The 26124-nt window shown below is 42.1% G+C and overlaps 1 protein-coding gene across 4 annotated transcripts in view; it reads right to left on the reverse strand.

Annotated features, from left to right (window-relative positions):
* Positions 1-25241, reverse strand: part of TAFA4 (TAFA chemokine like family member 4) — a 68149-nt gene extending 42908 nt beyond the window's left edge. For 3 of the 4 annotated variants that reach the window (XM_074602624.1, XM_074602627.1, XM_074602626.1), the window contains exons 1-3: positions 25140-25241; positions 13620-13755; positions 10401-10516 (exon numbers count right to left, since the gene is read on the reverse strand). In XM_074602624.1, the coding sequence (XP_074458725.1) occupies positions 10401-10516; positions 13620-13699 (196 nt within the window). In that variant the 5' untranslated portion in view covers positions 13700-13755; positions 25140-25241. Of the gene's footprint in view, positions 1-10400; positions 10517-12196; positions 12296-13619; positions 13756-25139 lie in introns of those variants that run through there. The other variant, XM_074602628.1, reaches the window with a different exon arrangement.
* Between the last annotated feature and the right edge of the window lie 883 nt (positions 25242-26124).

Below are 26124 nucleotides of genomic sequence, written 5' to 3' on the forward strand. Positions count from 1 at the left end.
AACTACCATGTGATACAGTCTGATAAAAGGATGTTTCTTTACATTATCATAGCAGACTTATTTGTCAGTTGTAGACTAATTATCTTGGTTCCTTGTTTGGGGACTATGGCATCCCTTGCAGTAAATTGCATTTTGCTGAGGGCAGCATTTTTACTCCATTTCTAAAGAATGTCAACACAAAGTTGTGGGTTTTTTGCATTTCCAGTAAAATTAATGTATGGTGGGGGGAGAAAAATACCACACCTGCCACAATATTTCCAATTGAAATGTCAAACTAGTGCTTTTTCCTATGTAGTTCAAACGACAACAACAAAAAAATTGAGCATAGATCTGAGAGTAAAATCCACTATATTGTTCCCTCCCCATTTCTAAACCTTGCAAGTAGAACAAAACCTGAAAAATTAACTCAATGCAAGTAAATTATTAAACTCTATTATGAGTGGGCACTTCCAAAACCAGACAACTCTTTTGAACACACAGTCAAGTAAGTGTCAGTCCTAAAAGGCAACTTCCAGTGCAATCAGGCTTCTTTTTTTTCTTTTTAAGCAAGATGCATTTAGAAACACAGAAAATATCAGTTATATTTTAATTCCTCCGCGCTCCAACAGCACTAACTCCAACAGAGAGCACCTAGAGAACAGTGGGGACCTCTTTCCATATTCAAACTGTTTTAGATGAGGAATTTCAATTGATTTAGGGGGTTTTGTTCTTGTTGCTTTGGTTTGTTTTTTTCAAGTTGGAGGAATACCAGCATCTGCTGAAAGGACTCAATAGACAGAAATCATTAGCATATCCACAATTTGGGCCAGACGCTCATATTGCCAGAGTGATTTATGCCAACTGACATAATTTGCACTTTTTTCAAATTATACTCTGACTTGATTTTCATACTTTCAGTAAATTATATTTTCTAAAGACAATCTACGAATACTTAGCAGTAGCAACAAACATCACTGATGATATAAAGCCTAAGATCTTCCCGTTTCATCTCCTCAAAATGGTAGAGTCATAAGAGGCCAGTCACCATTCCTGTTGGTGACCAATTATTTATTGTATCTCATTTAAAAAGAAAAAAAAAAAAAAAGGGGGGTGCAGAGTGTTTCCACGCTTACTGTGTATTCATGAAATGCAATAACCTAGTTCCATAACTTCCAGAGCTTCAACACACTTTTTATTATATGACTCGACAGTGCAAATGACAGGGGGACAGGGGGAGGGAATGTGTCACAAAGACTCGATACTTTCAAACTGTATAAAGCATAGGATAGTTTAAGAGAGATGTAAATACGTATTTATAGAGAAAACAGGTATTTCCATGCTCTTTTTCAAGAGAGTTTGTCTCAGCTGTGCACTGGATTAGGAAGAGCACTGGATCCAATCTGGTACCTTACAAAAGGCATAGCTCCGAATCAGGGACTGTCATGCTGTTCTCTCCCCTTTTGCACTGTTTGTTGCTGAAAGACACTAGTGCTCTAACCAAGTAGGCTAATGCCAACTTAGAGCCCTTGAACCCCCTCAACTCACGTCCTGTCTAGTGACAATCTAGGGGCAGCACGAAGAAGAAAGGTCAGCCTGCTCTCTATCAACTTTTATTTCCTGCTATGTAGAAGGAAATCTCCCAAGGAATAAGGGCGCTATAGAAGAAAAGATATACAGAGCACAAGAGATACTCTAAGCTTTTACACACAACCTGATAATAAGATGCGTGGAAAAACTACCTTGATACATTTAAATTCATGCTTTACAATTGCTTACAATGTCATTTTTGCTATCAGGCATCAACAGGAAACTAAATCAGCTACAGGCAACACCCTACAAATACCTGTTAACACAATCATGATCTGTTACACACAGATCCTGCCATTCCACCCCAGAAGTATAACACACCAAGCTAACTTGCAACAATTTGTCTCTGTGCAAAAAGACAGTAAGAGAAATTTGTTTATTCCAAAATATTCACTGCATTTTAGGATGCTACTTTAAGGAAACACAGGTGTAAAACTAATGGAAGAACTGGTATCAGGAAGATGCAAGCAGTAAATAATGCTAAGAGAAATCCTGCCTCACACTTATCTGGTCATTATTGCTTTAAACAATAACATAAATCAAAAGAATAGTGACCATCACTGGACTGCAAGGCATATGTATGCTGTCCATTAGGGAAACAAAAGTAGAAATTAAAACAAAGAAAAAAAAATAAATAAAGGCAGACCAAACACCAAGCAATAGAACTGTTGATCCTAGAATTTTCCACTCATAACTTCTGTCATTTACAGGGTATCGTTAAAGATTGCTGCTCTGGAAGATAATGAATGTCAGGTGTAGCCTCCACTCCTGTGCTGATGGATAGCATCTCCAGTCTGATGAGGAGAGATTACCCTGCTGAACCCTGCAAGACATCTTTAATCTCCTGATTTAGAATCCATTGTCCTCTACCAGTTGTCACTCTCCTGAAGTAATGTAAGAACGCTGACAAACACTGAAAAACAGACAGCTGCAGCAAAGGGCTATCAGCAGCAATCTGGAGGTGGCTCCTCCAACAAAACACTTAAGTGTTAGTAAAAAAAAAAAAAAAAAAACCCACAAACAAATTCCACCTCCAGGTTCTTCCAGTATTAATTAAACATTTTCTGGTTTCCAAGAAGAAATGCTTGCTCAAACATGTCCTTGAAACACTGTAAACTTTCAAACTAACATTGAGGGGCAGCTCTCTGGCAGGGGAAAAATACCATGCCTGGCATGAGAACAGAGCTGAGCACTTCTACATGCAGTCTGAGTGGACTAGGCACAGATGGGGCACATTTGATGCTACAGCCAAGTATGACAATTAATTTTCTGCTTTTAAATACAGGGTGAATATTTTGCACCCACCTACAGCCAAAACCATGGGCCAGCATAGAGGGTCAGCGTGTCCTAGCCTGCTTCTCAATCACCCTTCATCTGGTAGCACAGTCAAAAACAGAGACCAAGTCTAAAAACCAAGTCAACAGGAACTGCTGCCCATTTCCATGGTCTTTTATTCAAGCAGCCACTCGTTTGGGATGAAACTCTCCAGTAGCACAAGGCCTTACAATTACATTAAAATTGGACTTTAAGTTTGGGACAGGCTCTGTGCTGCTATTACAATTAATGAAATTGTAAGGCTGTGGCAGTGCAGCCCATGCAGTAAGCACAGACATGTTGATCAATAGCAGAACAGGCCCTAAAGCAATTTCCATCCCTCAAAATGGCAGTGATTTGCAAAACACTGAATGATGAATTCTGTAAGAATGACTGGCTTAAGTGTTAATAAAATCATAACTATGAAGTCTAACTTTTCTGCTGGGACCAAAAACCATATGACATATCCGGAGCAGGCTGGAAACTAAATCACAGAAGAATCACAAACTCTCACTTCAGTGGGGTCAGGACTTCATCTTAGGCAGGTCTTTTAATCATTTCAGAGCAAGAAACTCAATGCAAGCCCTTTACATTTCAATCTATTGCCTTCATCACTCAAGCATCCATCCTTTGAAGGACTCAGCATATTGACCTCCATGTAAACCCAGAGCAGAGTTCCTGAGTAGAACGCGTTCCGCTTTCTGTTGCGTTGCTTCACCCAGATGAACACTGAGGACAAGATGCTTTCCATCCTGTTTGTGGATTTTCACTAATCCAACCATTTCTTTCTCCCCACGTTAGCACAAGCCTACCCATTTGCAATATAAAAAATTTTTATAATGTAAGTTCTTAGTTTAGGAGAAGTAGATTAAAAAAGACAAAGAGCAAAGAAAGCTTTCCTAGTTAGAATTTTGGTCAACAGAATGTAAATTATCATTTACTGCAGTGAAATGAATAAGATAAAGACAGTATTTTCACAAGCTTTCCCCAATGGTTTTAAAATAAGGTCACTGATATTGCAGGAAAGAGCTTGGTTTCAGCCTCCCCAATCAATATAGACTGATACTCTGGACTTGGCCATTTGCGTGTTAGATGAGACTCAATCTTCTTTTTGTTACAGAACTTCCCCCCTCTTTTAAAACACGATAAAATATGATACACAAAACCTACACATTCACTGGTTTCTCTGTAATTTTTCTCCCCCTGACTCCCTGGAATGCACCTTTTCATATACAATCACATGCCACACAGTTAAAGTGCACATTCAGGGAAAACAATAACAGAAGTTATGTTTTTCCCTATAAAAGACTAAATTAACACTGAATTGCTCCTTACTGGTAAAATAGCTATGCATCCAAATCATAGTCATTGTCAAAATCTGTCATATGTATTAAAAGTCACATTGTTATTTAAGAAAAAAAAAATAAAAGGAAAATAAGTATTTCTTCCTCTTTTTTCTTCTCAAAAATAAATACACCAGCAAACTCCACACAGCAACCTCTGCTCCTTTTTGTCTTAAAGGGAACCTATTGGTCAACAGATATTGCTTTCCCTACCTTATATTACTTGCAGAGATTACAGCCAGGGCTGTATATTGTAGCTACCCTATATTTAGAAGCTGGATAATAAAACACATAAATAACACACTGAATAAAACATTAAGACATAAAAGGAGTTAAATAGAACAAAGGGCTAAAGCTTATTGTGCACTAACCATGTCTGACCCATTGAAATACAAAAGTACTCACAATTCTAATTAGTAAAGTGTACAGCTATGATTTAAATCACGAGGAAGCAAGCGCGGTTCCTGTCTGCGGCTGTGCACTGGAGCCCCTTTGGTGGCCTTGCAGGGCCCTCTGGTGGAACTGGGAACCATGCCTGTGACAATCCAACACCACTGCTAGGAAGAATGATGCTCCAACCCAAAAACAAGGGGAGAACCAGAATCCTGTTTTTTCCATTTTTCCTTTAAAGTAGCAATATTTCTAATGCATTTTTCAGACACACAGCCTTCACTTAAGTAGATGAAGTCCTGGAGCCTAGGTAAGGGAGGACTTTTTTCCTCTAACTCCAATGGGGACAGGATTCTGGCCATAAAGCCCTTAAAGTTGTGAAAACCTGCAATTGATATGGAACAATCCAGTCTGCTTCCAGACTGCCTGAAACCAAAAGTATGATCAAGAGGTATTAACAGGTCTGAATTCCAGATGACAATGACATTTCATGTTCGAAGTTTAAAAAAAAAAGCAGACTCAGAGTGTCCTGCAGACCAAAGCAATGTCTGATACATGCCTTGGTATGTGAATTGCTATTTTGTGCATAAAGGAGCAACTTTCTGCTGGAACTTTCCCAGTATCATTTAGGCCCACCTGCCACTCAGCCCCCAAGTCCTGTCCAAAAGCATCACTGAATCCCTTCGTCATCCTTCAGATGAAATGCAGTATTCATTCCCTTCTTCACCTGATGCCCTCTTTATGATAACGCACCCCATGCTGAAAACTCATCAAGTTTTTACCTGTTCTGGGCTGCTATTCCTCTCTCGCTACCTAACAGAGAGCAATGAAGTATGTACTTTCCCAGTGTGTTAGAGCGGTCACTAGGTTTGGGGGTGGGATTCTTCCACTCCTCCAGAAGGGTATTGACTTCTCTTTGCCGTTTGGGACACAGAAAAGAATTATTAAACACCTAGTTCAACACATACCCTCTGTACTGCCTTCTGCAGGTCTGGCTCGCCATCTATCGAGGGTAGATCTTTGTATCAGGTCCATGTACATACAATAGCTGCCACTACCAAATGACAGGAGATTTGTTTCTATGACTTTGACCATCCCACCGCTAGGTTAGACCAGCGCCTCTTCAGACAGCAACCAAAAAAAGGACAAAAAAGAAGAGACAGAGGCATTATGAAAAGACTGCTTTCCCTGAGACAGAGCAAGGGAGAAAGGGAGCAGGAGCGAGGAGAGCCTTTGTCTTCAGTGTCAAGCACACTGCTGCATTATTCACTCAGATTACTCCTACACAAGCTGAGCTTTCCCACACATCTATCTCTCCCTGTTCAAGCATCATTCAGAAGGAAACAAAGGAGAACACTTGTGGAATCCCAGAAAATTATCTCAGGTCCAAGTTCAGGCCCTGCTCAGCAAAGCAGCTCGTCTTTCACACGTGATGGAAATCACCAGTCCTCTGAAAACCAGCTAGGACAGCATCCAGTTGCTGGAGATCACTTCTAAGATGTAAGGCAGCAAATTACAAATTTCCAGATGGATTTCACTAAGTAAAGATGTAGAGTTTACAACAGCTCAGGCTGGTGATAATTCCCTCCTGAACCCACTTCCCAGTTTCTACAGTCACGCATATTTGCTTGCCACTGCCTTTTTTAACAAGACTTCTCCCATTTAACCTCTTATAACCCTGCAAATTAAACTGTCTGCAGTGCAACAAGGAATAAACTCCACGAAAAGAAGTTGCTACTTATTCCTTCAGTTGGCTAAAAGACCATGCTGTCCCAGTGCACTCAAATACAGTGATTTAACCCTGTGATCCTGCAGGTATAGTAAGTGAGCAAACCACTTGTTTGGGTTACCACTGAAGCCTTCACTTGAAATCACAAAGAAAAGAGAAAATGTGAATTGTGTAAGACAATTCAGAGACAAATTTGGCCCTGCCTTAAGCTATAGATGTTTATTAAATACATGGGTTCTAGGCACGTTAATAATAAAGGACTTCCCAAAAATCTAGACCCTTCAAGCAAGCAGGAGGCGGCTGTAAGCATTTCAGGTGAGCATCATCACATAAAAATAAAACACAGCAGCCTCAAAAAAGCCAAGCTGCACTGGTAATTCATGACAGAAACTGCTCAGCTGGCTATACCAATTAATGGTCTATAAGTCCAGCCTCCCCGTGAGGTGACCTGCGAAAGCATCTTTTCAATGCTTCATCATTTTTGGATCCTGACTTACAGCAGTGAGGTGAAAACAAATCTTTTCTGGTACTAAATGTATGTTGCTTCATTCAGCACAGCATGGAATTGATAGTTATATCGGTATCAGTTAGGTACTCTGGGAGCCTGAAATACTGCCCAATTTTAAATAGCTATAGTAAGGTTGGTGCTTATGCTTCCCTCAGCTATTGTCAGTGCAAAAGACAAACTCTTCAAAAGGGTAATTCAGAGCAACAAGTCAGATGAATATTCTGACTCTACATAGATATACGGGGAGCCTGCTGAAACAATCTGCATAAGCAGCATCTTCAGTGATCTAACAGTAATGAGAAGGAACATTTCTCCTCTACCTTTTGCCTAGTTAACTCTGCCAGTCAAAGGAATTACGGTGTTCGAATGAAAAATAGGCTGCAGCCTCCAAGCTGGGCTCAAGAACCACAGTGCTTCAAAGCAATGGCAGGACTAGCTTGCTAGACTGAAGAGTCTCTTTCTCCACTAAAAGTTATTTGATGGTGGTGAATATTTTGCAGAACAAAAGAAAGAACCAGGTCTGTCCTACACTTTATTACAGGGAAGAGCCCTTTTTTGTCAAAGGGATTGCTCAATGGCATTCTCTCCAACTTTTCAGAAACAGAATGGTTATTTGGTCTTTAAAGATCTAGTCTCTGTTCCTGTCTGAATATTGCAGAGACAGCTGTCGAATGTCATCCTTTCAGGCACCATCTAACATGACCAAAGTCAATAATTGTCTTTTCCCAGATTAGGCTCCTTAAAAATGACTGTATTTTGAAAAGAAAACAGTCAATCCCCACTTTTTTTTCATCTTAAATTCTATTGTCTGCTCTTGGTTAATAAACTTTCTTAGCTTTAATGAGTAAGCATTTTGTCAAAAGTGACTAGTGATGTCAAGTACGCAGCTTGAAACATACTGATTTTCAGGAGCAGACATAGCATGTTCTTTAAAACCAGCTCCTCCTAAAGTTTCCCAGGCTAGGCACCTCATGCGTGTATTTCCCACCTCAGTACCTACCTGTCAGGTTGCAGCTGCGTGACCTAAGCAACACAGGACAAAGCCTTTGCCAAACCCAAAGCTTGAATTCATCCCTCTAATGTGCTGCAGGACTTTTTACTTTGAAAAATGTTAAAGATGTTTATTGACTGCAAAAATTTTATCTCAATTGATATCCAAGAACATGCTAATTTGTATTAAACAAAACAGGCTACACTAAAAGCTCTAAATTATTTGCTTTCCTGACGAACAAGATGTTGTCTTGCTCACATATCAGATTCTGTCACAGACCTGATCACACATTAGAAGGTCAATCTAGGTGTTGTATCAAACAGCAAAGATGAGTCTGGGAAATGCAGGCCCCTTGAGGAGAGCCCCCCAAATGCTCTAAATGCTCTACGGTGCCATACATTAGACACAGAAAGATGGAGAATCAAAAATGGGTGACTGCTTCACCTGCTAAATGGAATCATGAAGTGGGATAGGGGTCACTTCAACATACACATAAGAGAAACTCATGTCTGGGGAAGAATATGACACTATAGTCTACAAAGGTGCATGAAGGCTCCAGCTTCAGGGTATCTATTTGAAAAAGAGCTCCGTAATCTGATCAAACTATTCATGAAGAGCAGAACCTTTCTTTAGCCTACCAGAAAAAGCACAGTATGCAAACCTGCTTAACAGTCAAGCAGCTTGACGGTGTTTTACGGTGACTCTTTGATACAGGGTAAAGAATTCTTGCTGTCAATTAAAAGTATGTAGTCAAGCATTCTGAAGTGTTATGTTGAAAAGATTGTCATAATTTACATAACACATCATGAGTGTTCATCATACAAGCCCACAACACAGGATCACCACTGCCTTATTACAGGTATTTCCCCACATGCAAAGTGTATCTTTAAAAGACAAAAATAACATTTCTTTTTACAAGGCTCTTCCCTGAATGACAAAAGCTGCAGAAGGCTGTTCTCCAGGTTCTGCTGTGTAGTCAGCTCTGAAATACTCTGCTAAGCAGCAGTTGTTTACAGGAAAGGTCAAGAGGGCCTAATTAACTTGTCGTTGTGCATAGAGCCCCTTCCTCAGTGAAGTGGTGCAACTAGTTTCCATAACAGCTACCTGCAAAATGGTAATATGGATCATGCTCTGACACTGTATTCACTGGAATCACTTTATGGGCTTTTGCTGCAACGTCAGTTATTCTCCATAACCTGTGACTGCATTTTATGGCAAACACATATGAGTGCTCTGCGGCACCAGGGAACACAGAGCTAGTGATGGGGTAAGGCAAGGATGTGTTTTGTGTAGCTCTCAGACACACACACTGCTGATGTGCTGCGAGCGTGTAGACAGACACAGCAGCTACATGCAGGTCAGAGTCAGTCCTGCTTGCCAGGACTGAAGAGATTTTGGCAAGCACATGAGGAGCCTTCAGCTCCTACCTAGACAATCACCAGAAGCAGCCAGGTAAGAGATCAATAGATTGTCTCATCTGGAGGACGGAGCCTCTAACAAATGCATCCCCACTTCCTAGCACTGAGCTGAAGTGGATGCTAACATTAGACCTGGACCCACAAGAGTCTGGCTCAGAGCTAAGAACATTACATATGGATTTAAGACATTACACCTAATTTAAGAATGAGACTACAACACAAATAGCAACACTTGCAGAAATCCCCAGACCAGCATGAAGCTAACTATGGTACTGCGAATGCAGTCATCTCATCACGGTGTTGCAGCCAGACTTTTGACCTCTCTGTAAACGCAGGTAGTATTTTGTTAACTTACCTCTCTCTTCTGTGATCAAAAGTGACGTAGGGCTAACGCAGCTATCCATTTTTAGGACTTGCACCGATATCTTTGCATTAGCACTAGTACATCTATATTTCTTTCTGCTGATGTTTCTGCATGATCCTAGCACAGAGATGTTGCTTCGAAAATCCAGTCTGGTATCTCTTCATGAAGCCAACCCAGCTTCTTCTGAGCTATTTCTGTCATTTATAACAAGATACTACATTTTGTCTGGTAGATATACCCTGCTACAATAGTGCATCCTCTTAAATGCAGTATCTTTCTGTTTGCCTCAGGTTAGGAAAAGAAGGAACATACCACAAGCTGAATTAAACCACAGTTCATTATTTGTGTTACTTAGTGAAAGAACTGGCTAACATAAGTCTGAGTGCTTTGATCTATTGCCCACCAAAGACAATGATACCATTGTAAAGTCTCTTGATAACAACTGGATTAGGAGGGAGAAGATAAAGATACATTTCAGAATATCTTTGGATAAGGATAAAGCAAAAGGACACAAACAAATCCTAAGGCCCTAGCAGTCATGAAGTCACTCCAAAAACTCCCTGGTGAGATTCAGTACATAAAATTATTAGATAAAAACCATGAAAACTTACAACAACTCATTTTTTCTTGTTGTTTTGGTTTTTTTAACCCATTGCACTGATCACAACATGCTGTCAACAGCCTCATCAATTATCCATTGCTAAAAATTGGGTTCTAACATTCTGCAAGCAGCATTAATTGGTCTCAGTAGCATATAATGAGTTTAAAAGCTCCTACCTGTGTGCCCCCGGGGATGGTGGCTAGAGGCGGACAACAATTTACAGCAGACCATTAACACATAGACCAGAAAGAGCCAGTCAGATAGAAACATTGATTTGGCACAGAATCTCATCCTGGAGGCAGAAAAGGAACAGTTGAGTGAAACAATGTGAGTAGGGAATAACGTAAAAATTATGCGGGGAAGGAAAAGCTGAAAAGATGCCGAAGAATAAATAATATGGCTTATTCCAAGGCAACACTGACAAAATCATATTCGTGGTTTGGTTGGGATCAATTCTTTTTTAAGCATGTTTTGTAATTAGAAGCAAGGCAATGGCTATCACACATCATATTACCCACCAACGTGTATTTATAATAACACATTATGAGTACAACACATTTCTATAAGTCTCAGATAAGGGGTTGGGTTTGGGTTTTTGTTGATTAAGATCCACCCCCACTCAAATCTAAATATACATATTTATAAGTTGTGCTACTATTTTTACTCTGCACCTGCCTCAAAATCATAGAAACATCAGAGAAAAATATCATTTTTACTTAATGCTTCTCAGAATATATTTGCTAAAGCTCCCAACTCCCATGTAGCCATGCACGTGAACTGGATGTATCTCCCAAGCCCACATCATCTGCTAGCTTTCCTGGAGATCAGTAAGTTTGCTGGGGGTTAAACACGCACCAAACCAGCACCTCAGTCAAATATGCAAGGACTAACTGCTCTGCCAGGGTGTTAGAAACTGCATTACAGAAAACAGTTGTTCTAGAGAAGGTATGTTGTTAGTCATATTCGTGTTAGTGTTAGAACTAAGACCACAAATCCTCAGTAATTTTGTTGCAAATATCTACAATTAAATCTCTCAATAGTTTATGTTATGCCATTCATCACCTAGAAAGGTAATCTAATCATTTTCTTAAAATCAGTTACAATGATTTATTACTCATGCAATACATAAATGGGCATTATGCAATTGAACCTTTAGATACAATGTTCCACACTTTCAGCAAATGCTGTAAGCAGGAATACATCAAATTAATTAAAGGCAATTTATAGATTTGCATAAATTGAACTAAATACTGCTTTCATAGCAGTGATGTTAGTCTGCAGTTAATCAGCACGCTGGGATTTGGGCAAGCCTATCATACGCATGCTTACTTGCGCCAAAAAGTCCTTTGGGAACTTCTTTCCCCTGCAGATGCCAGTTCTGATTCTTCCAAGTATTTTCTAAATAATTTGTTTATCTGTGTATCTTTAAAATACCTCAGACTATTCAGCTAATACGATATTCAAGTGCCGAATAGACTGATAGTTTAAAAAATAAAAATAAAAATAAAGCCAGGTGAAGCACTTTGATCCTGTTTTAACTTTGATAACAATCTACAAATGAAACCAAAACAGATCCCATATTTTCTCATTTAAAAGTGCTTGCGTAATTTTTCCTTTCGCACATCACAAAACAATTTTTTTCTCTCATTGTGTATGAATGCAAACGTTTGATAAAGTCCAAACAAATCAGAAATGCAGTTATTAATATCAAAAGTTAAGAAACCAAAAGCCTGTTGTGTGTAAATATATTTTAGCAACAAATACTACTTTACACTTGAGAAAAAAATACATTGGTGAAAAACCCAGCTGAAAACTTCAGCTGTCCTTGTAAACTTTACTCCAGCCTACAAACTTCTTTAAAAAGTTACACAGATACTGCTAAAAAATAACTCAACATGTCTACAGATTTAAGAAATAAAAAAATTACATGTAAAGAAGCTGCATTTTAAGGACTGATTTGGCAAAAAGATACCTTTTCTTGCATTAAGAAGGTCCTGTTTTGAGCCCGGTAAGTTGCCAGCTTGAACACAAATGAAGTAGTACATGAAGAAACACACAGAGGCTTTTTTGCAACAGTATACAGGAAACTTCTGCAACCACAAGTCAAGCCCAGAAGATAAAGACATCACTGGCCCTTGCCTACCCTACAAGTATCCTGTTAAGGAGCACTCCCAGGCTAATTCAGAGCAGCTACACTTCAGCTAATAAGCATGGACCTAATTCACCTCTTGCACCCAGCTGAACCACATAATGCTACTGCAGCTAATGGGATTGAGTCACTGTGAAACTCATAATGTTGTTATTATTGCTGTTGATCCAATATTAGTCTAAGGACTAATAAGCTCTGAAATGCCAGTAAACTCTGAAATCAACCTACTGTTTCAGATTTTAGTCACCCAAATCTTCCCCAGGTAACTGAATCTCATTTTCCTGAGCAGAGAGCTGAATTTAACCTTAGTTTCCTTGCTCTCTCCCTAAGAAACACAGTGCTTACACCTCATGCACCAGTTACCACTAAGTAGGAAGTCATCATCTGTTTGTCTTGCAATACCATCCCTCTGTTGCTCTAAGTGCAAACACAGGAAACTGATCTATGTATCAGTGGAGACCCCAGCTTTGGTGTCACTTTGTAGTACCATAATGAAGACAGGGGCTTTCCTTCTGGTTTCCTGAGGTGCAACTGAAAACAGGATTTAACCCTTGGAATTAAATACCACAGATGAGACATTTTGAGCATGCCCTTTCTGCTGTGAGTTGATAGAAGGGACAGGTATTTAGTCCCAAATCATGCGCCACATGCTCAACAGCTGTGATTTCAGCATGTAAGTGAAGCCAGGTGTTCCCACCATTCCCAGTGCAGGAGCAAAGCTGCTCTTGGTGGAAATAGTTGTATGCTGATCTCATTTCAAAGCCTTTTGCAGATTGTGAGTTTGACTCTTTTGAAGCCATGGACCTCATGTTAGACAGGGAATGCGAAACCAGGTTTCATCAGCTAACAGGGTAACCCAACCCCTTTGTAAGTGTATTCAAGTTCAGGAATAAGCGTATCACTACAAAGCATCAATTTAGTTATACCCAAACTGAAAGGCTGCTAAAAGCATCCAGTGCCATTAAAATTATATGGTATTTGCAGACTTTAGGCTGCCTTGCAGGTAGACAAGACATGAGTCTTCAGCCCGCTAACATAAAGAAATACAAAGGGATCTTTAAAAATGCAGGGAAAAAAATGAAATTTGGCAGACAGATGCAGCAAGGGGTGCTGAGCCCTTCAGCATCAGTGGGCTGCCACTTTCAGAAATGTCAAGCCTTCGCTCTCTGTTGGATTCAAGTGGATATTGTTGCTAACCAGAACAGCAAATCTTCAGTGTCATTTGAAAGATAAAAAGTATTCTTACCTTGGGGACTTTGCAAGAATTTTGTTCCAGTCAAACACAATTATTTCAGTGTGTTTTTCATAGTTATTCCAGATTCCCATTTGCGGCAGCAAATAAGCCTTTCTGCATTTCAGAATTTTTCCTTCGCTTTGGGGACCTAGAAAGAAAGCCATATTACACTGCAATTAACGTCTGGAATGGTACTGTGAAATAGATCTTCGTTACCAAAAATCATTGTTTCACAGTGCCATCTACAGTACAATCCAAGGCAAAAGGCAGCAGTCATATTGCTCTTTTCATTTGTTTGTTTCCAAAAACACAGAGAAACTGTGATGAGGCAGCTCTGAAATATCACTACATTAACTAAAGGCAGAGTTTGCATACTGGAAATTACAAACATAATGTGTACAGCTCACTGTGTCTGTATAACCACGTGCCCTCTCACCACCAAACTGCTGTGAAAGCTCTTAGATCTAAGACACCACCATGGTGCAAACAGATTTCCACCCGATTACAGGAAGCCTCCAACAATTTGAACCAGAGATTATTAAAGACAGCAGGGAAAGCTTTCATTACCGTCAGAAAGATTCGGCCAAGGCCTTTGGAGTGTCGTTGCCCCAGGAGCAGAGGGTCCGTAAGGTCACATCCATAGGATTGCGTTTGTGTGATAAATGTATTACAGCACCCTCTGACACTTTTGTCTCTACTTCTTTCAAGCATCACATCTCACACCCAGCCCACCTATACCCAGAAGTTACACTTTGAAATCACTATATGGAGACACTTTTGCAGCAGTACTGACACATGTTCCACAGAATAATGAGCTCACACACTCCATTTCATAGACATGCGAGTCTCTTCACTTTTATTGTTTATGTTTGTTCTCTCACTTCTATCCCTGGGCTCAACTTGACCTTCTGCTATTGAAAACACAACACAGCACAATTTGTGAGAGTAATAATAATGTGGTCTTCACCTACGGAGTGATTACAATAACCTTTTCTCATCTTCTTCCACCACTCTCTTCATTTCACTCTTCCTTGGATCAATTAGAAATTTGCTTTTAAGAAACACAAAATTACACTATCACATTAGAGAGGCAAAGCAGCTCTGGGGTCATAAAAGCACATAGGCAGATACCTTTCAGAAGCTTAGGACAGGAAAGGCCCTGGCTGAATACACTCCACTCGTTTCTGTTCAGAACACCATGAGAAAATAGAGTAATTGCTGGAATTAAAGAGGCACCAGCCTAGAAATCTATAATTAATCACATTTTACTCTGTCTTTGCTTTCCAATGTGGAAAGTTTCAGAGTAAGCCAAAAATCACAATGCAACAGTTCTAATCAAAACAAAATGTGGGCAAAGAGATGTTTTAAGACAAAGTGCTGCCATTCTCTATTAAGCCTTTCTTCCACAAATACACATAAAATAAATAAAAAAAATCAGTGTGCCTTAAAAGGCCTATTGAGAAAAAGCAAACAAACAGGCTATTCAATATAGTATTGAATGACTGAAATGGTTGCGTCGTACATTTTTACCCATTTCATAATAGGACAGATAGATAAATATATTCTTACACTGCTCTTGCAGAAATCAATATTGCAATATACTAACACAGGTTTTAGTGCTTATCTGTTCCATAATTTTTATTAGAGAGGAAAAAAACCCAACTGTGTAGATGCATCTACAGGTGTAACCTGTTCTGTAAACATATGTTAAACACTGGTAAAAGACAAGGAAGTATTGATTATTCTAACTCATTCTAACTAAATGGATACAGCAAAAGAAGCAGATGATACAGCCACCAGCATATCTTGGGGCTTTCTGATGCTTTCCAGGCAGTGATATTTCTTAAGAAAATAGGGCTGTTTGAGGCGAGCGTAAGGCAAACTCCTAAAGAGCAATCTTAAGTCTGAGATTCAGCTGCTTTATTTTAATAAAGGAGGGAGATCAGAAGAGAAGCAAGAGGCTCACCTGGTTAATAATGGTAAAAGATATTCCAAGCTTCTCATGGCAAAACCATGTTTTGCATGGATTTTGTGAGCGGTGCTGGTCCCTGCCTTGCCTCAGGGCGCAGCACTACTTTGGAAAAGCAGAGCTGCTTATTTGGGGGCTGCACAAACGAGCAAATTGCTCCTGACCTCCTGCACCAGGAGCTGCACCGGGGCAGCGTGGCCTGCGAGGGCAGCTGCTCCCACCAGCAGGCACCAGTCCTCCCACTGACCACCTGTGAGCAAACCCAGCGCCACTTTAAACAAAATACAAACGAGCATCACCTCCCAAGAGGCCCCAGTACATCTGACAACAGCTGGAATTCTGTGGTTGAAGTCCTTGACTTGAACGCAGCAGGGTTAATTTACACAAGAGGGATTTGAACAGAAGTTACCCATGGAAAGCAATCTTATGAAGAAAGGGGTCGTTTTTATACAACAAGCTCTAGCCAGGAGGCAACTGAACCCCCACTTCCATCTCTTGCAAAGCTAAAAAAGAGAAAAGAGGGAAGAATGAACGGGGAGACGGCAAAGGGCTCTGCTCCCAATATTTATGCATGGGCTGGCCATGAACAACAACTTCTTTGCACTTCAGGGCACAAAACTCTCCCACATCAATATTTAGGGAAGCCACAAGCCCCAGCTAGGGCTGTGGGTTCTGATAGGTAAAGGGAGTTGGCAATGGTCATATCTGCTGCACCTCAGACCCAGCACAGACTGTCTCTGTGCCTATGAACTTGGGTAATGGAAATAAATAGCATTTCCCTACACCAGGAAAGTGTTTCAAGAACAGAAACAATAAAAGTCTAAAGTTATTGGAAAATTGTATGGGCACTGTATAATTCCTTTGACAGATGGAATAAGATAGCATTTTAAATTAGGTACTTTTCCTACCAATATTTACATGTTGTAAAATACTTCTTACGGCTACTTTCTGTAAAGAATAAATTACTAAACCATTTTATGCCATCTTTCATAATAAGCTATTAAATAATTTAGAAAACCTCTGTCCATTACTTATTTAAAAGGCCTTAATTTCTCCATTCTTAATAACTTCTCCCTTAAAATAAAGACAGTGCATCCCTTAAAAGACTCCTCTTCTTAGTCTTCACTGCTAAAGCTGTCCCTCATGAATCCCAGGCCCTCCAGATCTGGAGAGAGGAAGAGTTTTCCCCAGTAGAGGAAGATCAGGTTAGAGACCACTTGGCCAAACTGGACATACATAAGTCCATGGGCCCTGATGAGATGCACCCGCAAGTGCTGAGAGAGCTGGCAGATGTTATTGCTTGGCCACTCTCCATCTCCATCATCTTTGAAAGGTCATGGAGAACAGGAGAAGTGCCTGAGGACTGGAGGAAGGCCAATATCACTCCAGTCTTCAAAAAGGGCAAGAAGGAGGACCCAGGGAACTACAGACCGGTTAGTCTCACCTCCATCCCTGGGAAGGTAACAGAGCAACTCATTCTGGATGTCATATCCAAGCACGTTCAGGAGCAGGAAGTTATTGGAAATGGTCAACATGGATTTACCAAGGGTAAATCATGCTTGACCAATCTCATAGCCTTCTATGATGTTATAACTGGTTGGCTGGATGAGGGCAGAGCAGCAGATGTCATCTACCTTGACTTCAGCAAGGCTTTTGACACTGTCTCTCATAACATCCTCCTTAGGAAACTGAGGAAGTGCGGACTAGATGAGGGGACAGTGAGGTGGAGTGAGAGCTGGCTGTGTGACAGGACTCAGAGGGGTGTGATTAATGGAGCAGGGTTGAGTTGGAGGCCTGTAACCAGTGGTGTCCCCCAGGGGTCAATACTTGGACCAGCATTGTTTAACATATTCATCAACGACCTGGACGAGGGGACAGAGTGTACCATCAGCAAGTTCGCTGGTGATACCAAACTAGGTGGGGCGGCTGACACCCCAGAGGGCCGTGCTGCCATCCAGCATGACCTAGACAAGCTGGAGAGCTGGGCAGAGAAGAACCTAATGAGGTTCAACAAGGACAAGTGTAGGGTCCTGCATCTGAGGAGTAAGAATGTCAGGCATCAGTATAGGTTAGGGGTGGACCTGCTGGAAAGCAGCTCTGAAGAAAAGGATCTGGGGGTCTTGGTAGACAGTAAATGATCCATGAGCAGTCAATGTGCCCTTGTCGTCAAGAAGGCCAATGGAATTCTGGGCTGCATAGGGAAGAGCATGGCCAGCAGGTCAAGGGAGGTCATTCTCCCCCTCTGCTCTGCACTGGTGAGGCCACAACTGGAATACTGTGTCCAGTTCTGGGCTCCCCAGTTCAAGAGGGACAGGGAACTGATGGAGCGAGTCCAGTGAAGGGCAACAAAGATGATTGAGGGATTGGAGTATCTCCCTTATGAGGAAAGGCTGAGAGAGCTGGGACTCTTTAGCCTGGAGAAGGCTGAGGGGAGACCTTATTAATGCTTACAAGTATCTAAAGGATGTGTTTAAGGAGGATGGAGCCAGACTCTTTTCAGTGGTTCACAGTGACAGGACAAGGGGTAACAGGCACAAGCTGGAACATAGGAAGTTCCGATCAAATACGAGAAAAAACTTCTTTATGGTGAGGGTGACAGAGCACTGGAACAGGCTGCCCAGGGAGGTTGTGGAGTCCCTTTCTGGAGACTTTCAAGACCCGTCTGGATGCAGTCCTGAGTAATGTGCTCTAGGCAATCCTGCTTTAGCAGGGGAGTTGGATTAGATGATCTCTAGAGGTCCCTTCCAACTCTGAAATTCCGTGATGCCGTACAGCAATTGGTAAGAAGGGAGCTACCACGGGCACCACATACTTCACAGGGCAATTTGCCAGACGGAGAGTTTAACGCCACTGTCAGCCCTATTAAACTCTTACATCCCACTGAATAAAGAACTGAGAGAAAACATCTGCAATTTCTTAAAAGAGGGGAAAAAAAGAGATCTAGCTTGGTCACTCCATGTTATTTGCAAAGGGCTGCTATTCGCGTTTGAGGGGAAATAGAGACAAAAATCAAGAAAAGAGCAAAAGCAAACACCTGCCTGGCCAGTTCTACCTGTTACACACCATCTAACTAACGCAGAGTGCCCATTTCAGGGATAAACGACTGGACAGATATTTAGCAACATCCCTGCAAGAAGCCCTGTATTCCACTGAAGCTGCTTACCACAGGCCCACAGGCTGGCGCTGCCCCTCAGGGCCGGGCCCACGCCTGAAGAACCGACACTCCTCGGCCCGGCCTGGCAGGCCACGGCACTTTCAGGGCCAGAAGGGGGGAATTCGTTTTGTCCGTGTGGGATAGCTTTATTTTTGCGGGAACTAAACCGCGTTTGAGGGGCGGCGGAGAGGGAGGGAGGGTGGAGGGGGCTCTCCCCTCCCTGAGGGCGGCGGGCGGCCCCGCGGCGTGGCGCTGCTGCCCCCTGGCGGCCTCCCGCCGCCCCACAACGGCGCTGTCCCCGACCCAGGCCGCATGCATAATTCAGCGGCCAGCTATTAAACACTTCCAACTTTTGTCACTGCTCGGAAATCTTATTAAATCTCATCCGTACACCGCGCACCGATTGTTCCACCGAGCCCGGCGCATTGTTCCCCGCCGGAGCCATCCTGGCCCTCAGAGAGATCCCCTCCGCTGGCCACAAAGCCTCTAATTTGCAAGCGCTCCTTTGTGCGAGAACGAACTGTCTGTGCAAATTAAGTTTTGTCATTAATCATATTAACACACCACTGTCACAGGATTCCTCCGCTCGCTCTGCTCTCAGGGAGCCGGGCTGCGGGCACTGCCAGGGGGAGTCAGGCCTGGTGGGTCCCTCATGGCTCCTCAGGGTCCCTCACCTTTCCCCAGGGCCCCTCCTGAGCCCACAGGAACGGGCCAGACAGAGGGAAATAATGCCGTCTAGATTCCGAATTTCACCCTTTAACCCTCTCCCAGAAACCTCTGCATCAGGTTAGGTAACTTCAGCTTGATCTGAAGACTTCAAGCTGCAGTAAATTCACCACAGCTAAGTTATTCCAACAGTTAATTAACCTCACTTTAAACACTGCGCCTGGCTTCTAATCTGAATTTGTCCGGCTTCTCCTTCTAGGCATCTGATCTCATTAGGCCTCTTGCTGGCAGATGAAAGCACCCACCACTCTCCAATATCGCTGCCCACACTCCCAGCCCGCCATCACGTCCCCGACGTCCACGTAAGTGAGATGGAGGAAGCCTCTCCTTGGAAGCCTTTGCGCTATTAAATCCACCATGCAGCTCTTCTCTGCATCACTGCCAATTTCTCAACATCAGGTATTTTGAAGTGAACCTCAGAAGAGACAATAATCACAGATTATCAACACCAGAAACGGAGGTAACAAACCTTCCATCTTGTACTTCATGTTCCCTCCTGACATGTCCTGCATGTCCACCTGGCTGGCACATCACACGGGGACAAATAAAGTACTTAAAGGTCTCGGTTCTGCCTGTCATTACATCGAGTAACAGTTACACCAGCTAGGAAGGCACTATGCAAACTGAGGAAGGACACAAAGTTATGCACGTAGTGACGTAAACTTTTATTGAGCCAAATTCCTCTACCCTTTGCTCCCAGGATAAAAACCAATCTTTCTACTGCATCTGCTTCCCTACAGGTATCACTGAGGGAGGCCAGATAATACAGAATCACAGAATGGTTGGAGTTGGAAGGGACCCTGAAGATCATCTAATTCTAAACCCCCCTGCCATCAAGCTCCATAAGGCAAAGTGAATTGAGAAGGCTCTTCAAACAGCATGAAAGTTAGCTAAACGAGGTGGCAGCAAACTGCAAGTGTGCTTCAGCACTTTTAAGAAAGCCAGACATGTAGCAAAAAAAAAAAATCACCGGGGAACCGTAGCAGTTCCCAGCACCTCTCAAACCCCAGCAGACTCCCAACACTCATCACCTGCAATTTTTGAAGTGTTTTTTTATGACATCACATTGCATTTATGACATCAATCTTGGCTGGGAGCAACTCAGTCTATCACCACTAATCAGCCCCTTCCACGGGGATATTTCAAAATCTCACTTAACAACAACTGGGGGAGGTGAGGTGGAAAAGATATCAATGCCAATGAGAGTAAAGGAAATACAACCTACAGCTTCCTAAGAAGGGAGTACTCAACTGCTATTATATCCGTATAGCATGAGTTATCAACCACACCAGCAGCTGGACCATCCACACACAGACAGATATCCTGCGTGCCATGTGTTTTGAGGGAAACATTTCTGCCTTCACCAGCATTTGGAGTTCCCTAGGCTACAGCTGTCTTCACTGTCTCCTTTAGAGATGAGAACAAACGTTCTACCCGTTATGATTACGTTAAGAGGATGTGCTGGTAGGACTGCAAAAACATGGCTAAGCCACCCTAATTTTCTGCCCTAGTAACCTTAGCCTTCCTCAGTTAATTCTACCAGAGTGAGAATCCTGAGTTGGGTGGACGCTCTGTTGGAAAGGCTTTTTCAGTTGGAATCATTTTAAGTAAGATTTTGTGGTCTCTAAGTCCAATCCAGTGGAGCTCGGGTCACACAGAAGCACTAACCGCAGCGCACAGAATCAGAAAACAAATTCAAGCAAGGGACTGAAAGTGAGAAGTAAAAGACTGCCAGAAGATCTCAATTTCGCACAGTGTAAGGAGGAGTTTGAAATCAAAGCTGTTGCCTCCTCTCCTGGGGCAGAACAAGTAAGGTGTCCACTCAGAACCTGATGCAATGCAAACTACAGGGGCTAGTTCAGGTCCCCTCCAGGCAAGGGGACAGTACCTTCTTCGTATACACTAACTCCAGTGTATATTCTGGGGACCTGTGGTCACCAGAACCCACAGCTTTAAAGGGTATTTACGTGGCAAGAAGAAGTAGTCTTGCTAATGAAGCATATGAATTATGCTGGCATAAATAACTGATCACTTGCAGTTCAAAAGTATAGTCGCTGTGTATGAGAGGATCACCTAAATTAAATAGAATCTCATTTAGAAAAATTAATTTTTAGGAAAATGTTTTAGAACCTGCTCGCTCAACTCAAACCAAGTCCACATCTTCCCTCCAGGAAGAATTCCACCCAGACCAATAGGACTGCCCAGAGAGTAAAGTACAGCTATTCTAGCAGTAGAGTCAGAATAGACGCTTTCTTCCGTACAGCATTATTTATTATTCATCATCATCCCACAAAGAACCCTTCTGCCAAAGTAAATGCCTGAAGAGGTAAGAATTGTCATCAAGGTTTCATTTTTAAGGTTGCACAGACTTCCCAACTTGGACAGCCAACACAGGGTATCTCCTCATTACAGCCCAGCATTTCAACTCTTTCAACTACATTTATCAGAGAGAATTTTTCATTGTGATTATCCAGGTTCTTTCAGTCCCTCACTACAGCTCAAAGTCTTCCCCACCCCCTGGTGTATGGCCTACTTAAGAGATGGGCAGACTTGCAGGCGCTGTGTTCAACGAAGCACAGGAATTGCTTCAACCCTGTTCAAAGAGGAGGCAGAGCGGAGACAGTGCCCCGCTCCAGCACCAACTGACCTCCCAGAAGCAGAGTAGTACTCACGTAAAGCGGGCAGCACGCCATAAAACATGGAGAGAACCATCTTTGAAGGAATTCTCTTCAGTAGCATGTTTCAAACAAGGCAAATGCACACTTTCCCCTACTGTAAAGTTTACCTGCAAAGCATTGAAGTTGTTGCACAGATTCTCTCGAGCAGTAAGACACTGTTTTCTATACCCTGAATTGATGGAGGAATTTAACTCCTCCCATGGAAGGAAAAGATAACTGAGCTGCTAAAGAGCAGGTCACTCACCTTTCTTCCCACTCACCAGGGACCCAGGTGAGCTGCTAGGTTATTTTGCAGAGATCGCCTGGGGAAGGGAGGGAAAGGATGGAGGGAGCCTCACGGCAGTTTGTGCCTCTGCATAATGCACTGGGGGTCCCAGATCTGTTCTGGGTGCCAGGTAGCCAGCCCAGGGCTCACTTGCAAGAAGCGGATGATCACTGACTATGGGTGACAATTCAAATTAAGAACAAGAGGCAATCCCAAAGAATTTACATGAAAATTAAGAGATTCAGCAAGTGCAAGCAGTAAAGAAAGGTTGAAGTAGCTGTGTTTGTTTAGTCAAGAAAAGAGAGTTTATTGGAGATGCAAACTGTCTCCTTGAAGAGGTTTGCTTTAAAAAAAGGGCACCATTTAAAGAAGCAGTTCTCTGAAGCTACTACAAATAGCATAAAAATAAATTAAGTGTCCCGCAGAGGTAATCTGGTGTGTGTACAAGGAGAAATTCTCTGTGTCTAAGTGTGGGAAACTAATGGCACAAGCTGCTCAAAAAACTGATGGAACCTGCTTCGATGGAGGGTTTTTTAAATTGGCTGAACACCACGGGATGGTCAAGGCTCCCTTCTCCATCCATAGGGTTGGATTACATATTTGCTTGAGGTCTGTAGCAGGACTACATCTCCATTATGCCTTGGAGTAACAAAAGCACTGGAATATAAATGCAAGGTAAATAGTCACTGTTCACAGTGTCATCCTCAATACCCTGAGCACAGACAGTCATCAAGTCAGAGGTTAGTGGAGAAAACTGTGGCAGAAAGAAACTGAAAATACCTCCTACACTTTTTTTTTTCATGCAGACAGGGTCAGCTTGTGTTATATTTAGATATCTTTCTGGTGCTTCTGAGCATCCTTATGCAACCAAATTTTCTTCTTTCTGATTCTGCTGCGTTAGGATACTGTATTCTCTTGTTATTCCCCAAAACACCTCATTTACAGTAAATGGTTACAGCACGTCCACTCTTGCTTCCTTAAACTGTATTAGGCTCTAATTTCAACAGGGTCTGTCCATTTCTGTCACCAATGTAGTCTGGTCTTTGCTTCTGTTTCAATTTATGAAACGCGCCAAGAGGAAAGCCCAGAATAGCTGGGTTTGCTTTTAGAACACAAACATGCTTTATGAGCAGTGGATGCACATTGGCTGATGAAGAATCCCAACTGTCTGGGTATATGGGATAATTGTTCCACTTGGGACTCATTAACTAATTGTTAAAAGATCCTAATGAAAAGCATTTCATAAATACAGCATTAAATTACCAGAAGTGTAATTATGGGCTGAACGCACATTTTTAGCACCTGTCTTATCAACTACATATGCCAATAGCAAAATATCTTGTGGTGTGCTGTCTCTGTTCTCTCTGCCAGTCCCGGGGTAGTACGTAGGACAACTACTAGCAAAGTGAAAGGTAACATTTTAGATATTCCCATTTTTGTACAAAGATAGAACAGTCGGCTTGGAATTGGCTGAAAATTCTGCCCCTAGCATACAGAATCTCTTGTCGCAAAGAACAAAACTTCTTTGCAGGAGAGGCACAGACCAAAAAGCTGTAACCCAAATTCGTGATCTTGTTTTGTCGCTTGACTTTCATGCCATGGGACAAGCTTTTTATTCAGTGTTAGAAAACATTGTTTGCTTATTGGAGCCTGCTCCTCAAGTTATTTAAAAAAAAAATCATTGCTCTGCTGAATAGGAAAATTCCAGAAGCGGGTTCCTGACCCATCAGTTCAGGAACTGTTACTAAAAAATTTTATAAAAAAAAAAAGGGGGGGGAGGGTAATATCATTCCTCATTTTCTGTAATTGAATGACAGAGGTAAAATACTGCTAATAAGCTAGCAAAGCATTTGTATGGCATGAAGACTTGGAGTTGGGTCAATAAAAAATTTCACTTCAAACAAGCGCCCAACCTTGTTCAGTCTTGCTCTTAGTTAAAGGAAAAAAAAAAGAAAAAGCATATTCAGAAGCAATCTCAAAGTTGTATTTGCTTTTCTGTGGTTTGGCAACATCACGCCGAATGGAAGTACTGACCATCACACGGAGTGCACACTGTACACAGCACTGTCTGAGCTACGGATAACTGAATTCCTATTCCAACACTGACGGCATTGGTCTTGAGTCCTGAACTCTGACCTCTGCTCAACGTTGTACCATGGAGAAGTATCTGCCTGTTTGGATCTAACTGGAGCACCACAGTCACAGTGTGGGCACAGCACAGCTGGGTTTAGCTCATTGAGTTTGAGACTTGGGTGAGCCTGTAACTATACACTGTTTGATATTGTGCTCTTCAGATACCAGGAGTCTTATAATGTTTTCTAATTCCTGACAGCAGCCTACTACTGAGTCAAGAAGAAAAATTAGCAGATAGATATATCTGTTAATTATCTCCTGAGCCATTGGTCCTGTGGCCCTGGAATCAATATTATGTTGCCAGAAGAAAAAGCAAATTTAAAAAGCGGACGGACTTCAGAAAGATCTATCATTTGTGATGTGTAAGCAGCATGCCCCAGCTGGTTTGGTTGCCCCGGCAGACCACTGACATGTACATGGAGTGACTCTGTCTCTCTCCTGAAGGCCTATATCTTTCTCCTTCTAACCAGAAAAATTCCAAATTCCAATATGAATGCATAAGGTAACACTCATTCTCAGGTATTTTAATTTCCAGCAGTACCAGCTACTGCATGCCCTGATACAAGAGAATTTCGTAAGTCCCATAAATTACGTTTTGCCTTCTCACCTCCAGAAGGAATTTCCTTCTTCCTTTCACCCTTTCCTCTTCCAGCCCGATCCTTCAGGCCGCCTTCGCTGTCCCTTCTCAGCACTTTCTGTTTCTTGCTTGCCCAGCATCTCTCCCTGCCTCCTCTGGGAAAGACACCTCACTTGAGTTATATATTGATCAACAGTGAAAAAAGGTGTCCCTGTTTAGAGCAGGTTAATCATCTGCTGGCTGCTGGTTTCATCATTTCACAGGCATGAGGAAGCCAGATAGAGCTACTGTTGCAACGAAAATGGAGCAAACACCAAAAAGTGCTGAGGGATTGGTAAGAACAGTCCTAGATGCCTTCCTGTCACTGCACTACCAAGACAGCACAGCAGCAGCCCCAACAAGCTGATAACTGCTCCTCAGAAACAGTGAAGAAGGTGTTAGCATGGTATTTCCCCCTAAGCACCTGAATTGCCAGAGGATCCTCCTTCGCAGCTGAAGTAACAGCACGTTTCCATACAGGAGGCTCAGTCAGTTGGTGTGTCTGAAGTAAGACCACTGCTTTGAATAAGTAACAGCATGTGCTTTTCATGGCTAAAGCTAGGAACCATCTTCTTCATTCATTTAAAAAAAAAAAAGTCTTTTTCACAAAGTTCAGAGAAGGCTGTGCTTTAGCCTTTCAGTTCCCAATCTGCCTGGGATGGATTTTTGTTTTTCTGTTGCCCCTTCATTCCTGCACAAGCTGCTTCATGATCACATAACCATGTGCATGATTGATGGGAGGAGCTGAGGGGAGGGTAAGCAGCATAATTTTGATTATGTTTTGAAATGCTCAGGGTTGGAAATGAAGTATGAGATCCCCCCACTTTTCCTACCTCACTTGAAGACAATTACAACTGCCTGAAAGATGCGAGATCTGTTGAAAGTAATAAATTGTTGATTGTTTGTTTATTTTCAGGGTAGACAACAATCAGCTTTTAATCAGCTTCTCATCACCACTAGAGAGCTATTAACTCTC

The sequence above is a fragment of the Larus michahellis genome, chromosome 10, assembly GCF_964199755.1.
Source record: "Larus michahellis chromosome 10, bLarMic1.1, whole genome shotgun sequence".
NCBI classification, from domain to species: Eukaryota; Metazoa; Chordata; class Aves; order Charadriiformes; family Laridae; genus Larus; species Larus michahellis.